Raw genomic sequence first — 20,754 nt, forward strand, 5'->3', positions numbered from 1 at the left:
ATCATTCAAATTCAGAAGAAGTTTTATTTTTATAGCACCTTGTCAGCATCAAGGCAGTTCAAAGTGCTTCATTGATCCCAAGAAGACATTTTCCTTTCACTTCACAGCTGTCCGCTGCTTTATGTTGGTCTATCACACAGAATCCCACTGAAATACATTGGCCGCTGTGGTTGCAGCGGTCAATGCAAACTGAAAAAACGTGAAAAGTTTAAGTTGTATGAATCGTCTGAATGTGACTTTCAGGCTTCTTTTAGCCACCAGGGGGCAGCTTTTCAAACTTCAGAGCTCAAAGCTACACAGAAACACCAAACTTCTTGCTTTGATATACTAATGTGAAACAGATACGCTTTGTATTCCCTCTGCCAGTGTGATATTCACATTTTCTCTGAATAAGACGGTTCAGCATGTTTGATCAATCAATAACTGTAGTTCCTCAATTGCCTTCCCTTCCATGCCTTATTCAAAACAGAACCTTGTGTTTCATGTTCTGGTCACTCAATAAATTATCTCCGCAGACATCTTGGCTAACCTGCCGGGTCGATGTCGAAGTCCGACCTGTTACTTGTTAGCTGTTTGTTTCCTTGCTTTGCTTCACAGTCGTCGTCTCTCTTCAGATCTACCCGACTCCGTTGACCGAAGTGTGATGGGGGGGAGATGAACAACGTCCACATCACCAGCCACTCGGCCGACTCTGTGTGACAGATGCGTTGGCCTGACATGTGGGTCTTTCCTCCTGTCCGATCCGCCGGTCTTTGATGTGGGAGCCCGAGCTCCCGTTACCGCTGGAGGAAACTTGTCAGATCGTCTTCGCTCTCACTTCAGCTCCACAGATATCTTCTCTCTCTGTTTTGGAAGATGATTTGTGGTCAAGCCTTGTCATGAAGAGCGAGTTCAAAGCACCAGACGGTGTCATGGAACCGGGTCTGCTAAAAACGAGGTTCTGCAGGATATAAGCAGACTAAATTGAAACCACAAATGCATCAAGTCACAGACATTTCTGTGCATGTTGAGAAGTGAAATAAGACTTTTTTTTGTTTCTGGTTGTAAATGGCAAGACAGTTTATCACATGAAAACAATGACGCACCGGTTGTTGTCTTCTACTGTTCTTTAGTCCGAAAGAAAGTTAGGAGTGAACAGATTTGGTCGATAAAACATTTCTTGGGAACATTTGCACATTTGGTCGGTGGAAAACAACGTCCCCAGTGTGAAGAAAATATGGTTTGCCACTAACCATCCGTGGATTTAAAGTGTTTGTGATTGTGAGTCCACTGTACTGCCATCCATTCAGGTGGATGGATGGATGGATGGATGGCAGTTGCTGAAGTTGGTATATCTGATTTGAAGCTTTTGATTTGCTCCAGTAGCAGTTTCCCATACGGATAAAGTGGCTCATGTCCCTGGATATCAACAGGCAGCACCAAACCCTAACACTGACCCTTAAAGAAATAACTAAAAGGTTTTCTATCCATGTGCTTGAAAACATTGCCGGTATGTTTCCTATTGCTTTCCTGCACATGCAGTCAATGGGAGGTGGACGCCTCGCAGTGTTGCACCGTAGCATGCTAACGAAACTTAACGTTGATTCCAGAAAAGGACCATTTCACTTTTTTTTTTTTTTTTTTAGCAGTTTCAGGTTGCCGTTAATTATTTCACCTTGGATATCATCAGTCCAAACAAAATAGTTTGGAGTGTTTTGATGCTTTTATTTTGACACTAGGATTATAATTGTCGTAAGCTTCCACAAAGTCTGGAAGCGCTAAAAGCTTGCCGTTTAACCAAAGAGAGTGTATAAATAGCTTGATTAGCGTGCTAGTTACAATAGCCTCTTGTTTGTTTTATTTACCCGGAACAATAAATCACTGTTTTTAGAGCGAGTGCAAGAAGCAATTGTTTATGGAGATGAAAGAAGACGTAAATTTCCAGCGTTGGCATTGTAAACTTTTGCATCCAGCGCAAAACAAAACAGAAAGTTGGCCAGCATCAGTAAGATTAACTGAGCGGGCTTAGTGAACAGCCAGTGTTTTTTTGGATAAACTGCACATTTGTGATATGTTAAGACGTTTTAGTTAAAGCGTGCGGCTTTTAAATGGCCCATTAACCTCTTCTCAGACATCCAACATAACCACAGCATTACAATGAGGCACCAGGGTTTAATAGAAACGGGTCACAGGAGAACTTTTACTAGTTTGAGTTTACAGACTTTCTCGTTTCAAAACAGGTTTTTGAACTGCAGTGGCCGGGTCTTTTCTCTCAGGCTGACAGGACGGTCTTCCTTTTCGAGCTGATGGACTTCTCGGCCTCTATTCCCGTTCGCGTCGGCCCCCCTTCCCCTTTTCCGCCCCGTCTTCATATGGAACTTGTTTGTGAGTCAAACGCTGCCGGGCTGACGGCAGTGTTGGCCGAATGCACTCCCTGCTGCCGTAAGCAGTCCGGGGAAAAGCATTAGTCAGATACGAAGCCATCTGCTAAACCAGTCAATTAACAAATCAGGCCGTCACATGTTTACACAAGGCTGCAGGAGGAGGATGTGAGGGGATCTGTGTGTGTTGTGGTTCAGGGTTTGGTTAACAGCGACTTCAACCAGACGGGCTTTGAGTCCCTGCAAAGTTTACAGACTGAAAGTTTGTAACATTGAAAAAGCAGGAAATATTTGCAATATATTACTATCCAAGTTCAAGTAACGTTTGTTTTTTGTTCTCTAACATATTTAGCGTAATCTTGTTTTTGCAGAAAATGGAATGGAAAAATCTTTAATGGCACAACAGCAATAAAACCAATATAGGAAACCCAGTGTAAATTCAGAATGGCTTTTGACATTTTCCCACTTTTTTTTTTAAAATTATCTTTGGTAATGGAGATTAGGTCTTTAAGACCCTAATCTTTGACACCTGTGTCCAGACATAAAATAACTTTAAAAAGAAATCTTCCAATTTTGAGCTTAACTGTATTGGTTTGAAATTTAAACTCCTGATTAATATTACAACTGATTAAGGCTCACATAGACAGAAAAATTGATAATTAAATGGGCAGTATTGTGTTTTCAGCTGTACATCAGGTAGTAATATTATTCCCTCGTAGAAAATATACCTGGAGATTTACCTTGATTCTTTCATGCATGTTTGAGAAATCCCTTCATCGCCACGGCAAAACATCTGGCTCCGCCTCCGAGACGCAGCTCCTCCCCAGAGCTGCAGTTTCTAATCTTCAGCGTTTCCGGCTCACAGTGCACCTCTCGCCCCAATCCGCTCCTCCAGACTAGCCAGCAGCAATTAGCAAACACCTGATGGAACTGCACGTCTGCTGAGCTCAACATGCGAACTTCTTCTCTGTGCAACGCTGGTAAAAAATGTTGCTAAAGGGTTAATAGAGGAGCCATGTTGTGGCGACTTCCTGATGGCGGAGTTTCAGGAAGAGCAGCTTAAAAGAGAAAGAGGCCCAACTTCAAAAGTGAATGTATATTTAATTTTGTTAAAATCACATTTGATACATAAAGCATTTTTATGACAACTGGATGTAACAGTAACTTGATTGAGCTATGAAACGGCTCTGAGAGTGGAAAAGATGCTTTAAGTACAATTTCTTATTATTTACTAGCTATGTTAGTACCAAAAGAGCAGTGCGATTTTTATCCACAACCGTGTTTTGTGGGGCACTCTTGAAAAGAAAGTGTAAACTCCTTTGTCAGTGGATCTGGTGGTGAGATGTTGGCCTCGGTTGACGAGGGAGAAGGTGAGAGAAACTGAGGCTGAAAGGGAAAAGGAAAGCGAGCCCCTCTGCTGCTCCGCCGCTTTGTTTTTTTAACCCAGATTCTCCGCTGAAATATGGCCACCATGTGGACCCTCTCAAGTCGCACAGCTCCAGCTGCAGGCTCGGCCAATCAGACGCGGCTCGGCCGTCCTGGGGGTGGGAACGCGGGGAGGGTCCCGGAGCCGGAGCGGGAGGGGGACGGTTTTAAAGGGTGTGCGCGAGGGAGGAGAGTCACTGCAGAGGAGCAACATCTCATGGAGAACCGGAGGAGACAGGTCGGACTTTTACCTGGATTTTCGCTCTCATTTTCCTGTGCTGAGTTCTTCATTTCACTGAGATAGCTCTCCAGGTTCCTAGGAGATTTTGTCAAACTTCTTGGCCGACGTGTTAAGAGAGTGTAAGCCTTTAATTTGAACTGCAGTGGATGTGGAGCAGATGTGCAGAAAAGTTGGGACAGATTCGCTTCGTCAGGGTGGAAAATCTGACCTGTGATGTCATCACTACCACGCCAGTCTGTAATTTTCCTTATATAATATCAGGACCAAGGCTCTTATGTGGGCCACAGTTAGACAGGACAACTGTGTTTTCTTTGCAAGAGAACGACTTTGTCATTGTTGCTGAGTTTTGAGACTCTCTGCAGACTTTCCTTGACGGGAGTTCACCAGACGTCGCTGCTGCCGGTCTGACGCCCTCGGTGACCGGCAGCTTCCTGCAGCAGCTGCTCTCTCATTCAAACACATCCTTGCAGATTATAAACACTCCTTTTGTTTTATGTCGCTGCTTTCCTTGCGTGGCACAAAGGGATCGCTGTGGAAGCCAAGCAATCTGGCTTATTTGTGGCGGCGCCGGATGAGTTTTAGTGGTGGACGTTTGAGCTCCTCCGATGGATCGACTCCCTCTTAACTCTTCCACCAGCTCTAGGCAAACACTCGCCATGGTGACGCGTGACTCCAGTCCTGACAAGTCCATAGATATGCAGATTGCTTCCTGTCGGTGGTACTGTGGAAAGGCGCTTCCTGCTGTGTTGTTGCAGTGAAAAGAGAGCAACTCTGAGTACCGTCTGCTTTCCCTGCTCCTGCTTGGTCGTACATATTAAGGTATAACTGGTGTTTGGACCATTAAAAGAAGCAATTAAAGGCGTTTCTTTTGAGAGGTTTCACAAATTTTTTACTGTTCTCAGGCAGTTGTGATTCTTAATCCACTGAATATTGAGGTCCACCGTAAATATCTTAGAGCGGCCTTAAGAATCTTGCGATTTCCTCAATTTCCTTGTCTTGTGTCCAATTGCTGTCAGCCTGAAATTGTTTTTTCAAACTTGATTCCTCTACTGTAGTTCTTGGACTATCTCGTTCCACCAAGAGTCGACTAAGAAAGACTCATCATCCCATTGGTCCTCAACAGTTACTTAAGCCCTTGAAGAACAAATAATGGGAGTGATTTAGAAGCGCTTGGACTGTCTTTAGGCACAAAATCCATGAAACCAGGAAGACTGAGTTGCCTTTTAGGGCTAAAAGTGCATTTTCAATCTTTTCTTTTTAAGCGTTTGGTCACTCCTAGAGTTAGATTTGTACAAAAATCTGACCCAGAATACTTTAGACTCATTATTGAAAACAATGTTTATAGTTTGTGGAGAAAAACACCCTACAAATGTTTCCCAAAGCTTCGCTAAAGTCTTATATTTTCATGAATTCGGTATTATGGAAAACCTGCTCTTGTGAATCGGGCGTTATTGTAACGCTGCTGCTCTTTAGCTTCCTACCAAATATAAAATTCATCTTGTATCAACTTCAGCTTCATTAGTAAGATGAGATGTTTTACCACTTTACTGCACAATTGTCTTATCTGTCAGCTCTTGATTTCTTTTCTACGCTGTAAAATATTTTACACCACAAGACCATTTTAAAACCAGCTAAAAGAAACGTCACTATTATTTCTGTCAGATGAAATCATATTCAATGCAGATAAGCGACAATCTTTGAACCTGGCTTTTTCACAATGAGAACTTTAGTCATATTTTGATATGTCATAGCAATTTGATTGTATCATTTAGCAAATAATCAGTATTTTGACTGTGTCTGGGTCAGTTAAACAAAAAAAAAATTGTGGAAATATATTTTATGCAGAATTTTTTTTTTAGGTTTTTTGACGTACCATAACATCATCCACGCAGTACAAACTCAGATGTTTCTGAAGGGTAAGGGAATTTTCACACTAGCATTAGCATTAACTACCGTCACATGTAATGTCAACAGGGTGACGTTTAATTAGATTAATATTCAGGGAAGCCAACTTATGACGTCAGGAATATCTGAAAAATAATAGGACTTCTTACTCAAGCAACCCTTAGTAAAAAAAATTCAAAAAACAAAACAAAACAAAACAAAAAAGAATGGTTTGTCATCGACTCAGTGCACATTACTGACACAAATGTTGGCAGAAATCCACAGAAACGCATCAGCAAGTTTTGCTCATTGAGCCGTCAATGAAACTCGAGTTTTTTCCTTCAGTTGACTCCATGCTGAGTCACGTTAAGGACATCAACTCTGAGGTCTTTGAAAGCAGTTTTAGCCTTTTGTTCTCCTTGACCACAATGGCATGGAAATCCATCAGATTTGAAGAGTTGAGATGACATCCCGTCTTCAATTCGTGATCTGATTATTTGGTTAGTGGAGCTGTTCAGGGGCCTGCTGACATTGGTTCAAAGTAAAAGTGACTAACTAAATTAAATGTCATGTTACTTTGTTAATCCCCAAATGAAATTAGCTAACCTGATTACTCTCTTTTGTCGTTTCATTATCAAAGTGCTTAATTTTTGTGGGACAGTCTGTAAACAGTCATATGTAGAGACATTTTTTTGAATCTTCCATCCTTCAACAACACTGCATATATCGCTGTGTCATCAGCGTAGCGCGTCACATGCTAGCTGTGTAGCATCGTTCTAATACAGTTCAACATCTCACAGAATCAACCTGCGACTTTTGTCATCCTGATCATTAAAATTCATCAATTAACCACAACAGGCCACACTTTTGTCCTGCCTGGAAACCCCTGATTGTCTTCTGATTCTGGGTCCATCTCGGGTTTCCTGCGCGCAGTTGTCTTCCAGCATTTTTTGAGGGGGAGCACATGTGTCAGATGTTGAGAGTCCTTTAAGTAGTGCCGGTCATGGGGATTAGAGTGGGAGGTCAGAGGGGTGGTTGCTGCAGTCTGAGAGTTTTAAACTCCTCTTTGGATGTAAACTGAACCTTGAATAATCCTCCGTCTCCCCCCCTGGTTCCTTAGAGTATTAGGGACATCATAAATCCAAGTCGAGCCCCACTTAGATGGACCTCTCTGTCTTGGGAAACTTGGGTTCGGGTCCGTCTGTCTCGGCAGACGTCTGGGCACATGTTGCCACAAATACCAGGCACATTAACGGAACGGGACTAGTTTTACATCTTCTAATCCCCTTTCGAGACGAACCTTAGAGAAGCTGGCACGCGATTCAATCACATTGCAGCTAGGCGAAGGTCAAAGGTTAAATGTCCAGGTCGTGCACGCTCCATATTCCCCCAGCTGGTTTGGATTCTTTCAGCTCCGGTGTGTTTTTCAACGATATTCCTGTCAGTGAGGAATTAGTCTTCGCAACGGGCCGGCAAAATGTTTGACCCCGACCCCTTTGGACGGCCCGTTTGTCTCACGTCCTCGCGTCAGACCGCTTGTCTTGTCAAAACACCGCCGAGACATCAGCTATGTGAGTGCAAGAGGTGGAGCGGAGTCTTTGAAAGACTTCTGCCTTTGTTCCCGGAGCTTTTCGTGGCGAGGCAACGAGAACGCTTGTGATTCATGGAGTTAACTTTAGTCCAACTCCGATGGAGTCGGCTGTCTGCGCCCGATCTTATGAGCTCATCTGTTTTACACAATCCAAACATGCACAGTGCTAGTTTGTGTACACACACGCACACACACCCACACACACACACACACACACACACACCACCCTGCATAAGACCACAGATCTGGGTCACTTTGTCTGCTGGATGAAAAAAAAAAAAAAAGAAGGCTGGTGTTGATATCGCCACTGGATGACGTAGATCAGAGCGTGCGCTCGCATGTGTGCGTGTGCACAAAGCTCTTAAAAACACACACACACACACACTTGAGATGTGACCACAAAGGGACCAGCATTCCTCCCATCCCTTGCTGGGAGGGATCACCGGGGACCGAGGGATGGAAACCTCTCAGTGCGGCCGGCACACGTGTCAGCAGCGGTCCCCTGCTCTCTCTGCTGCCCTGCCAAACTCCGGTCGCAGAATGACTAACAGACTCCCAAGAGGCAGCAGGGAAACCGAGGCAGAGAGGGGGAAAAAAAAAAAAAAAGTCGACTCAAAGAGAAGAAACAGCTTTGAGATTTGGCCCAGAGCTGTATTTATAACATGAGCACAAAGGCTTGTATAAGCACCTTTTAATCTTCTCTGGCATCCCGCTGCTCTTTTAATGTGCGCTCAGCTTACATTTGTTAATGCCTCTCTTAGATAAAATCTCATACTTTTGTCAACTCACTGAAAGTCCGCTTGTTTTGTCTCCAGAGGCCTTTTGGGGACTCTGCTTGGGGTTTGAACGAGGAGGACCTTTATTCTCTTCCAATTGACCGGAGTCCGTCGTCTCAATCACTCGGCTGAAAAGAGCCGTTTTACAGCCTGATAAATCAAGCTAAGCTACTTAATCTATGAAATTTTATACAAATTGTCAATTTAAGGAAAATAACTCCGGGGAAAGCTTGTGTTACAGTTGGAACAGCATGAGAAGCTCAAATCTGGAAAGAAATCCAGTTGAATAAGTTGTTGCTTTGTCAAGAATCGCTGTGTTTCACTGAACGGTTGCCAAAGATGACAACTTTTGCCGTCGTTTTGGTGATGTGCGTGTGCGAAGCCGCATTTAACTAGAAAAGTCAAGAACTCCCCAAATATAAAGCCGTCACGGTCCTCTTGGGTAACGCGCCGTTCCCATCAGAGCGGCGGAGTCACTAATCAGATTAGTTTCATCGCCTTTTCAGAAAGAATGCAGCCCACAATCTAATCAGCGCACTTGTTTAAATAAGAACGGTAATGTCAAGGACGAAGCTTCGGCCAGACACTGTGTGGTTAATGTTGAACACTAATTTAGCCGCCATGACACATATGTCCATTTTTAGCAAAAAAGGAATCCTACGATTCTTAGACTGAGTTGGTAGATCAAGCGTCTCTTTTTCAGTGGAGTTGTTGGGAGTTTGGTGACGCCTGCTTGCTGTGATTTACGTCTCCTTCCTAGGGTCTACAACCCTAGCTTTGTCCTAAGTAGGACAGTTAGGATGGTTCACCCGTATGCAGATGACATACTTTACTGCTGATCCGACCACTTGAGCAGCGGCGATGTCTCAAATTCAGACGTTTGTCGGTTTGAAACCTGCTTCCTTCACAAGTCGATGTGACTTTGCCCAAAGCACTTTGGCCTGAAGTTGCCTGCCGTTCTGCGTTTCGGCGCGTGGATAACGTGCATTCGTGGATGTCAGTGGGTGAATGTGTCTGCAGCGTGATTGGAAAGTCACATGATAGTCATTAGCTCTGAAGGCAAAAGGAGATGCAGCTCTGTGCTGGTGAAGTGTTTGCTGTGTGTATTTTGATGATGATGATGAACAGCAGACCGTCTTGGGCAGATCGGCTGTGGTTAGATGAAGGGTAAATAAAGCCAATAGAAATGTCACTTCCTGACTCTGGTGCCCCCTTGATTCAGCAGGGCTGATGCTCTGAGGTTATCAGCAGTCATGTGACGGCCGGACGGCCGTTATCCCATCATCCGTTGGCTGACCTCAGGTCAGCTGTGTGGGCTGCCAGATGAGAGGCCCCGAGCTTGTTTTTCTCCCAGTCTGCATCCGCTCGTCGTTCCGCCGTTTCCCCGTCTATTTTAACCTCCCCATCTCCTTCTCCACAGTGTGCGCACACAAAAACACAACCCAGACAACGCACATAAATTTTCTCCTTCTCATTTTTACAGCGTCGGTCGACGATCCACAGGGAGTAGGAAGCAGCCCGAGTGGCCTGATCACAAATCCTTTAACGTAAACAGAGTGAAGAGAGAGAAGGCCCCTTTGAAACCAACTCATCTTTCCACAACTCATTAGGCCCCCCTCTCCACCCTCCCTGCAAGATCTACACCAGCAGCCTCCCTTCCTCCTCTCCCTGCTCCTCCCGCACACTTTTCCCCAACCTCCGCACGTCTTTTCCGATCATCAAAGCGGGAAGCCGTATCGAGTCGCAGGCCTCCCTCAGTGCGCGGCACAAAAACTCGCCGCTCGTCTCTGAGCTTCTCGCACACCTGCAATTACATTTTATGCATGCAATTAAAGCGCTCGCTCTTGTTCTTGACTCCCGGTGTGCTTATTTTTTTTCTTTCTTTATCTCTTAGGTGTGTCTGAAGTGACGCCAGCGGGCTGGCTGAGGCAGGACGACTTCAATACAATGTAGACACCAAACAGCAGTCAGCAGAAGAGTCTGAAGACCACGCTGACAGGAGGAGGGCCGGCCCAGAGGCGGACGGAGCGACAGCTGTTCTGAAACGACTCCGGCGGGAGATAAGACGAGCGGAACAACTCGCGAGGGGACGAGAGCGACGCTGCGGACTGTGAATCTTTGATGTGAACCGTTGCAAAGAGTTGGCCCTGAACCCAAGGAGGAGGATCGTAACCTCAGCTTGGCGGCGTTTGCGAGACAGGTAGCCCGCCCTCGCTTCTCGCCTCTCAGCACCCGTCGGTGACCCTGAGCGGCCGTCAGCCATGTGCCATGTCATTGTCACCTGCCGCTCCATGCTGTGGACTTTGCTGAGCATCGTGGCCGCCTTCAGCGAGCTCATCGCCTTCATGAGCACCGACTGGCTGGTGGGGTTCCCCCGCACGCACGACTCCGTCTACCCCCACCTCGCCACGGCGGCCGGCGAGGCCTACAGGCCGACCCTGGGGATCTACGGGCGCTGCATAAAGCTGGCCCACATGCAGCGGGGGATCCTGTGCGGACCATACGCCGTTCACTTCGGGGAGATTGCCAGCGGGTTCTGGCAGGCCACCTCCATCTTTCTGGCCGCGGGGATCCTGCTGCTGTGCGCCGTGGCGTTCATCTCCATCTTCACCATGTGCTTCCAGAGCATCATGAAGAAGAGCATCTTCAATGTGTGCGGACTGTTGCAAGGGATCGCAGGTGAGGGGAAGTTTGTTTTTTTTTTTTTTGGTTTTGGATCTAAACACGTTTCACTGCCTGTTTAGTCCTTTCAGATCTGCTCTCATGTCTCAGGTCTTGTTGTTCAGATGCAACTTCAAAGTATTTTGTATGAATTTAGGCTTTTAATATAACCAAGATGAGGGGTTTTAAGCATCATTAATTGTGACGCTGATCAAACTTCTTCTAAGAAATTTATCTTGATAACTGAAACAATATGATAAATGTCAACCACAGAGGTAATGATCTGAAGCAGGATGACTGTGCCTCCAACCATATAATCAGTACTCATCCCCCAGTGAGACGGCAAGACGTTTTGTTGTTTTTGACACATTCTTCACCATTCGCCTTAGTCAGCATTCAACTGACCAAGAACCAGCTTCAGCCCGGACGCTCCAACATGCGTCGCTTCTTCTTGACTTCAATTCGGTTTCACTCGGATATAAATAGAGCCGCCTCGTTTTCCCCCCTCCCCCTGAGCCGTATTGTTTCTGTTCATTCCTGTGGCCTCCGGCGTTCATCAAGGTAAATGAGAAGCTCTGCTGAAAGCTAAATGCTTCATTACTGGCTCCACAACTCCCACTGCTGGAATTATGTGTTTCTGTTCCGCTGGAGCCGCTTCGGGGCAGGGAGGCGGGGCGACTCTGTCGTGTGCGCAGGAAACGAGAAAGACGGGGGGCGATGCTCTGCCGTCGCCCGGGGCGACCGTCCCCCCCGAATGCGGGTTCTGCCCGGATTCTGCGACCGAGGGACGAGCTCGGGCCACTTTGACAAGAAGAGGTGAATTATAGAGGGGAGGAGGCCTTGAGGTCATGCTTAAAGGAGCGGTCTCTCTCTCTCTCTCTCTCTCTTCACCCCCACCGGTGATTATGGCTGTCCTCCCCCGCTGTTGTTTATCTGGTGCGGGGCCAACCAGAAAAGCTGGGCGAGTGGTGAAGGACACGCCGAAATGCTGTAAACCCTAGAATCCACCGAAACCCCTTCAGTTCTGCTGCTCCAAGTCAAAGCTAATAAAAGTGACTTTAAATAACTTTATAGGCGGAGGTTTCATTGTGCGCCTCGCTGAATTCAGTCATACGACTCGATGCTTTTTCACAACTTGTCACATTCCTGATGCCAATTTCAATGCGTTTTGACGTCTTGCCTCAAATTGTCAACCGGACTTCGACTTGGCCACAGTAGCGGAGGAGAATAAGAAAACGCGAAACACAGATGACATGTACTGACTGTCGAGCACGGCGGGGGGACCGTCATGCCGTGGTGCCGCGTCCGAAATTCTTTATCCTGACCTCAAATTGTCAACTATACTGGAAAAAAGAGAGAATGCAGCTCCAACTTAGAAAATAACAATGAACTTGACAAGTTAATAAGCTAATTAGTTTGATTCATTTCCACGATGTGTTTGAGTTTTATCACCTGTTCTCTATCAGTGCAGGTGATGGAAACTTGAGCACGGTTGGTCAGAAATCCTCTCTGAGACGACATGCAGCTCAGTCAGGAGGAGCTTCGACTGAGGCGACCGAGTTCCCCTCGCTTCCCTGCGGCTGAACTCTGATCGCTTTCCCCACTCCCTCATTTCACCCCAGTGGGCTGAAACCGGAGCCGGCCGGCCGGCCCGCCGCCCGCCGTGTCACTATAAATGTTTCTTTTGATTCGTTCTCCCTCCGGCGTCCATCGTCCATCAGTGCGTTTCAAACAGAGTTCGTCCTGTGAAGAGTTTGGCAGGTGACGATCGCTCCGGCTGACGTCTGCCGGAGAGGCCGTGTACCACGTCGACTTTCTTTTGCTAATGATTGTTTCCAGAAAGCGTGCCGTCACCACGGTAATGAGAAATCTGTAACCAGGCGGCAGATGTTTGGGAAAGCGACTGACCTCAGACGGGAAGATTGCGAGGCTGCTGCCAGAGACGGTCGCGTCATTGCGCTGGAGCGATTCCCAGCCCCATCAACCTCGTCTCCTCGTCACCCCGATGTCACCCTGCGACACGCGTCCCGAACGCCGCCACGTCTCGCTAAACCGTTAAGCGCCAAAACTGCGTGGGCCTGGGTGGTTTCAGGACTTGCAGAAATGACTCGAGCAGACGTCTGCAGAGGGTCAGTCGGCTAAGCCTTGCATCCTGGCGGCGCGCATTTTAAGGGCCCCCAAAAGGCCTGTTATGCAGCAGTTAGACTACCTATAAGTGAATTTATTTCCACTTTTACTGAAATGCCTGCCTCGCCGGAGCAGGAAAAGGATTAGAGACGAGACGCCAAACAAACTCAGCTGTAAAACTGTCTCTTGATTCCTGTGTGTTTGCTGCCGTGTGCCTTTATGAGCCACAGTAAAGTTCCTTCTGGCCTGGAGTCGCAGGCCCTGCTGCAGGTTTTGCTGCGCAACTCCACGAAACTCCAGACTGGAAGCGAAGGGAACGAAACGCCCTGCAGCAGGAGTTGAGGGCCGTGTTTCTGGAGTTATTGACACTGACGGAAGAAATCCCACTTCATATAAAGCAGAGAAGCAGACGCTCTGAATGATGGCAAAACAGCGCAGCCGGGCCTTTAGGAGCACTTCCTGGAGATCTGTGTTTACGCCGCAGGTGTGGCACAATGAAGATAAAACTGGGCCTGACAGACCCAGATAAGGAAGTTATTATTGCCATGGCGATGACTCATGAGTACCGAGTGGAAATACTCATGGAATGTTTTCCTGAGGATAAAATTCAACTTTTATCAGGGAATATTTCATTTGCAAATAGGTGAAGTATGCGACTCTTACAAAAAAGATATTTAAAAAAAAAAAAGTCGAGACGAATCATTTGTGAAAAGATCTCTGTTGTTATTGAAGAGACGCACCGCTCCCGACCAAAAACAACCAATCAGAGCCAGGGGGCGGGTCTCAACGCTGTCAGCCGACTTCCTATGCTTTTTTTTTTTTTCTTTTTCTGTTTCTGTTTAGAAGATTGTTTACTCGAGTATTGCGCACACAATAGTGTGCAAAGTGGAAGAAATCATGTTCTGGCTTAAATCTGATCATGAGTTGGTGGGAACACGATCCGCGGTGTGTGTCGAATATTACACAACCGGCATTAATGGAATATAAAGAAACACCTTCGCCCTATTGAGGTCTAACGCCCAGCAGCACCAATAAAAAGCGAATCGCAGTTCGTAACCTACTATCTTTTTCTTTCTGGTTTGCGTTTGTGTGTAACTTGGAAATCCCAAAACATTTCCTCATCGAGCTTGAAAAACCTCATTTGAGGGGTGTCAAAAAAATGTATAACACTGATGCCGGTTCTTCTACACTTTGATGTGAAACCATAAAAAGTCATAGCATCCCTTTCTAAATATCGACCACTGCGCCCAGACATCCTATTTATTCCCTGAACGGAGGAGAATTGGTGTTGAGGGAACGGATCTGTCAGAGGTGGACCGGCGGCAGAGAACTGACAGTCTGGAAGCAACGCAGACGAGAGCAAAGGGTCACTGAGGCTAAATGAGGGTGGAGCTCAGTAGGATATTAGGTTAGAGTCCAGTTTTAAGGTGGAGGAGGTGGCGGGGGCTGTGAATGACTGCATGTATCTGTCTGCATGTGTGTGTGCGTGTGTGTGTGCGTGTGTGTGTGTGTGTGTGTGTGTGTGTGTGTGTGTGTGTGTGTGTGTGTGGTGCGGCGCTGGGAATTAAAACCATGCCTTCAATCCATCACCGGGCCTGGCCTGGACGTCGGGGCAGCGCAGCAACATGTGGAAAGAATTTATGACCTAGTTTTCATTTCCTTGTTTAATGTGATATTGGGCGCTGGAAGAGAGAGGAGAACGAAAGGAAGCGAGGAGAGAGGAAGAGGGATTAGGAGCGACGGCGTTTTGCCTCCTTGTTTTACAGAAGCGAAATAAGATCGGCTACAGAGAGAGGAGGAAGAGGGGCTGAAATCCTCATTTCCTGCGCGGCTCATTGGGTCTCTGCAACTGCATTAGTATGAGTCAATGGCCGACTGACCCATCTGAAGAGAAGGCGGAAACCTTGTGACTTGGTCAAGGCGGTTTGCGGCTTTGACGACTTCCACTGAGACGCAGGAAACCGTGCGGTTGGGTCGGCTACCTTTTCCTGTTGTTCTCCGCTTTCCTTTGACGGGACAGCGGGTGAAGATCCAAGGGGTGGGCCGCTCCTTCCTGTCATTCTCGAGGGTCTGGCCGCACGTGTGTTCGGTCGCAGGTTTTGGCGGGAAATCAGGAAATCATTCCCCGCCTGATGCGACCTTTTTTTTTTCTCTCTCTCTTTTAAGCGTCGTCATGGGACTCCGACGGGAAATGTTTTTGCTTTTCACAAATATTTTCGTCAGCAGAGGCACCTTGGAATCCCCTCACTGGAATTTTATGCCACATCGACACATGGAAATACAGCTAGATGCTAATGTTGATGTAGCCTCATTAGCTATAATGAGGCTACATCATTATAGCTAACGATGTAGCTCATGTAGCTAATTAGCTTATAGCTAATTAGCCTCATTAGCGATAAGCTAATGAGGCTAATTAAGCTAACCACTTCACTAATGGCCAACGCAGGGCAACCATAATGGATGTAAAGCAACTTTTAACTATTAAGCAATGGCTTATTATGGGTTCAAACTGCGTCTTTCTGTGCTTCTAGCAACTGCCAGAAGTACCGCAGTGCTAACGCTAGCTAGCTCATGCAAAAGAAGTGAAGACGTAATAAAAGTAACAGTGAATACAATTTGCTCTTGGAAGGCTGAATATTAAATTTCCAAACAGAAAAATCTGTAAGGATGTCAAATTTACAGCTTGGAGAGTTGAGGGAAGTCAGCTCAATATCCCACATGGCCGCCACGTGTTAGCAAGTTGTTGCAGTTAAATAAACCAGTGTCTGTATTCCTGCAGAGGTACAATCGGCGTGTAGCTAATGGTCGTTAGCCAGGTCGCTAACCACAGCAAACCCCAAATGGTTTTCTGCAGCTAGAAGTTGATGAACTCCAGTTTTGTTCACTAAACCAAACTGAACACAACATGACATTAATGTCTGATTAATGATGCATTCTGCGTTCGTTCCTTATGTGGTTTAGTTATATACAATTGGTTACATTTTTATTAGTCAAATATCTGGTAAGCAGATCTGGTCTGGTGCAGCAGTAACTTTGTTGGCCTGTTAGCCGCTGCTGGCTGTTGTGGATTTATATTATATATATATATATATATATATATAATATATATATATATATATATATATATATCTATACTGCGTTTGGTCACCAAACCCTCCAAGCTAACCGCCCGATCCGCTCGTCTTCCCACAGGTCTGTTCCTGATTCTGGGTCTGATGTTGTACCCTGCTGGCTGGGGTTCCGACAAGGTTCAGCTGTACTGCGGCCACGACGCCGCCCCGTACCGCGCCGGGCTCTGCTCCATGGGCTGGGCCTTCTACACCGCCATGGGGGGCACCGTCCTCACCTTCGTCTGCGCCGTCTTCTCGGCTCAGGCCGAGATCGCCACGTCCAGCGACAAAGTCCAGGAGGAGATCGAGGAGGGCAAGAGCCTGATCTGCCTCCTGTGAGGGTTGCTTACCACTAAAAACCGACTCTTGTTTCATCTCCATCTTGCGTCGATGTGGGAGAAATCTGCAAGTGCCAAGTTTTATTTTTATTTTTATTTTTTTTTTTTTTTTGCCGTCTTTGTCCCTGTGACACCAGGAGGTGCTGTGTTTGTTATTGTATTCATGTCGTGGCTCTGCTGTTGCCACATGTTCTGTAAATAAATGTGATTATATGTATTTTGTACATAGCCATGATTGCAGAATGATGGTCGGCTTGTTCTTGGCAGGCCCGATGACGTCACTCTTGCCACTGTTAAAAGAAAGAAAGAAAAAAGAAATTGTAACCTGGTGATTTTGTCACCAGATCGTACGACGGCGACGTATTAGAGCCATTGTAGGTGGGAGAAAAAAAGCACATTTTGGCAAAACACTCTGGAGATTTCCTAGAAAATAAATAAACTTTTCTCTGTTAAACTCAAAATTCCTGAGTTTTTTTCATGTGAACTTTTGACACTCAAATGTCCAAGTTCTTTCGTTAATCTGCAAAGGCTCTAATGCACCGTCGTAATATCGCGACCAGCAAATCCTGGTTCTTTTTGTTTTAACTGTGTGCCACAAGTGAGTGTTAACTCATCAAGGGAACCACTAACTCAGTCAGAATAAGCAGCCTTTAGCTCAGAGTGGATGTCCTGTTCGAGCTTCCAGAATGTACTATTTGAACGATTCATGTTTTCGTAGACCGCTGAAATGTATTGGTGGGAAGGATTCACTCGGGACTGCAGGAGGACGGTCCAACGGACGCTCTGTGAAGAAGGTTCGAGGAAATGAAGTATTGCTGTTGTTAGTACTGTCTGGTTTCAGGGAGTGTGTGTGTGTGCGTATGCGTGCGTGCGTGTGTGTGCCAAGTCGAAGATAGTGTCGTTTCTGTTCTGATTTGTTTCTGCCAAATTAATAAAGAGAAGGGAAAACCGACGATGTCTGTAGTGGGTGTTCCTCCGGTGGTGCAGACGCAGCGAGACCCCGCTTTGGCCTTGGAGGTGGGTGATCAGTTTTTCCACTGATGCAGATCTGAACTGTGCGTTTCTGAGGATGATACCACACTCCGTAGTCCGGTATGTCCGACAGCGATGTTTGGATCGATTTTGGAAATATCAAGACTCGAAATTTATGCTCTTAAAATCGATTCTCAAATCAAAATATTGGCAGGCGTGGCGCAAAATGAACACTGCGCTGTCCTTTCATACAAACAAGGTGGTGGCAGTATGAGGTTGAGAGAGGTTGAGAGCTTTTCTTCTACAGGGACCGAGAGCTAAAGATGTCTGCCGTAAAGAAGGACTTTAACCTTTAGCATCAAAAATTGTTGGGTTCAACGTCTCATTTTCTCATTCACTTAAAGGTTATGATACAACAACAGCAGATCTTTAGTCCATTAAACACTAAATGCAAAAAGAGCCTATTATGAACATACACAGAAAACGCACTTTTTTTTTCACTGCCCCTAAAACTTTGCACCCTGGGTTACTGCCACCTGTCAGCCCTTTCTGAAAATCTTAAATCTTAAAGACATCTTTCAGATCTGTTCCAAACCGGTTCTACCCTGCCTCTTGTCTTTTCTGTGAATGAACACACAAAGCACAAGCAGCATCTTTCCCCAGATGTTGCTCTATCCACGCGTCCGGCAGCAAAGCTGCTGGCACGGCCCCGCGGCCCCCATTTTCCTCGCCGCAAGCTCGGCTCGAACGGCAGCTGATGACTTCCAGATTGACAAGTGGCTGCAGAGAGTCAGGCCCGATTAGCTGCCAGACACTTTGGGTTGATTGGCAATTTCATAAAGCGAGGATGAAAGGAGCCGGAGCCTCTGATGCTCAGCGTCCTCTCACACCTTGACGGGGAAGATTTGGACTCATGGACACACACCGTAGGAATGAATGATTTAAAAATGACTGAACTCAGTTTCTTGGGTAATTATGGCTTAAAGTTGCATTTGAGTTGCAAATTTCCCCAACATGTAAATACAGTGTTACACCATAATCATGAACAAAGCTTTGGAAAATCTGTATTAATTTGTCATACAGATAAGTACACACTCAATATATTTTTTAAATATGTAATATAAAATATCTTAATCAACTTACTTGTAATATTAAAGCAAAAGCATTTAGTATAACAGCTTACTCCCAGGTATCTACCACAAAATATAAGAAATGCATGCATTTAGTAGCTATATGATGTCAAATGCAAATTATTTCACACCAGCACACATTTAAAGCACCAGCCAAAGTGCTTTGGCTGTCAGCAACAACCATTTAAAGCAGCAGTATTATGCCTTTATTTGGCACATGGTGCACAAACAAGCAAATATGTTACCTTCAGTTGTTAGAAAAATGCTGTACATATCAAATACGATTCAAAAGAAAATCGACTTCGACATTCAACACTCTGAAATTGGGTCTCTGTTTCTTTAAGAAGCTCCGCCTCTTTCTGAAACTCCGCCATCAGGAAGTCATCGCAGCATGGCTCCTCGATTAATGCTTCAAGGACGTTTTTTACCAGCGCTGCATTGAGAAGCAGCTCCTATAATGAGTTCAGCCGAGTTCCAAACTAGCAACCATGTCAAATTTCCTTTAATGATTTATAATTTTCTATAAACGAGAACACTTCTAATTTCTAAACTTCTAATTACAATTTTTTTTATTTTGGGTTCTTCTTCTTTGTTTTGAGAAGGGTACGATCTAAAAACCAGATGGTGGACCAGGCAGTGTGAACCTTACCTCTGTGACCTCTGACCTGTAGCTTCAGCAGATCTCTCCATTAGCCATTGCTTAGCAGAAGTGAAGTCCCATGAACCAAACATTGTTCTGCCGCAAAAATAACTGGTTTTCACCTTTAACTTTTAAATGTTGTTAAATGCGCATAAAATGTGTTATTGATAACCGTAGCACATACTGGTAAGATTAAGTAGGTGCAAAAAATAAAGTTATTCTGTGATTTAAATACTGAACTTCCCAACAACATATTTTCTCTTAACATTTGTCAATATCGCTACAATAAATCATCACTTTAATAATATGTTATGAAGGTTTATTATAGAGATGTACGTACTGAGCTTAAGTGGCTGCAGCCGTTCAACTGTATCCATCAAAGCGTTGGCGGCCATCTTTCTTTCACATCACAACTCATTTCCAACTGTAGACTTAAGATTCCAACAAGCGAGTTGCTTCAAAACGGCGCAAAACAAAGAAAAAACTCAAGATAAAAGAATTTTCAACAAAGCAGAATCCTTCTCGGCTCATCGCAGTGAATCAAAACAAACCAGCCAAAGTGCTTTGGCTGTCAACAACAACCAGCAACAGCTCTTACTTTGAGATGTCTTCTGAATCCGCCACCAGAGCAGTTGCTTGATGATGAGTCGGGCGGACCCCCAGGCAGCAGCCCAACAAACCGCCGCTGAGAGACCGCGGTCCGTCGTTCCTGCTCTGTTTATTCAGAAAAAATAGCTTCCATCATTCACACCGTTGCATTTGGTGACGGTTCTCAATCCCTTCATAATAAATCGGGTGTCAAATCCACCAATGTGAAATCAGACATTGGGAGGAAACTGGTGACACCCTGTGGTAGTTAGCTGACATTACAAGTCTGCTTTTTATCTGTTTTGCAGACTGTCAGCTCGATAAGCCCGCAAAAAGAAACAACGGAACTCATACGGAATGAGAATTTTATTTATTAGAACAATAATTATACAACCTCAAACTACTCAACACATGACTGAAGGTAAAACCAGTGTGCATTTTAGAATGACACCAAAACCATCTGAGAGCATACAAAATATACATGCAGTCCTTCTCACCCCTCTACAGTCACCAGAAATGGCTTAGAGATAAATTAAGTTCCAGTGTATACATCAAACCATGCTGACTGTAAGGAATAACCTGAAGCCACTGTGCATCTACATAAACACACTGCATACAAGTTAAGCACTTCTCTCAGTTTTACATTATTCATCAAATTAAAAAAAAAAATCAGTAGGTACCATGCAGAAATACCCTTCTTTCATTTATGACCTCTCCTTGCTTTGTAACATCATTGATGGGATATGGACAGTAAATAAAGACCTTTTTTTTATACATCTTCCTTCAAAGGCTTTTGTGGCTGTTACACTTCATAACACAAACTGTGATTGAGGAAACATTCAAGCATTGGAAAGCACCGTGGGGCTCGTAATATCTCTAGAAAAATAGATATCCAAATGATTTGTTTTTTT

General features: G+C 45.3%; 1 protein-coding gene across 6 annotated transcripts in view; it reads left to right on the forward strand.

The window, feature by feature from the left end:
- Positions 1–17,465, forward strand: part of lhfpl2a (LHFPL tetraspan subfamily member 2a) — a 40,963-nt gene extending 23,498 nt beyond the window's left edge. For 2 of the 6 annotated variants that reach the window (XM_055052472.1, XM_055052474.1), the window contains 2 exons: positions 10,172–10,956; positions 16,258–17,465. In XM_055052472.1, coding sequence (XP_054908447.1) covers positions 10,539–10,956; positions 16,258–16,514 — 675 coding nt within the window. In that variant the 5' untranslated portion in view covers positions 10,172–10,538 and the 3' untranslated portion in view covers positions 16,515–17,465. The other 4 variants (XM_055052475.1, XM_055052473.1, XM_055052476.1 and 1 more) reach the window with 4 other exon arrangements.
- Positions 17,466–20,754: the final 3,289 nt, after the last annotated feature.

Source organism: Poeciliopsis prolifica, unplaced genomic scaffold, assembly GCF_027474105.1.
Source record: "Poeciliopsis prolifica strain line A6 unplaced genomic scaffold, Auburn_PproV2 SCAFFOLD035, whole genome shotgun sequence".
In the NCBI taxonomy this organism is placed as follows: domain Eukaryota; kingdom Metazoa; phylum Chordata; class Actinopteri; order Cyprinodontiformes; family Poeciliidae; genus Poeciliopsis; species Poeciliopsis prolifica.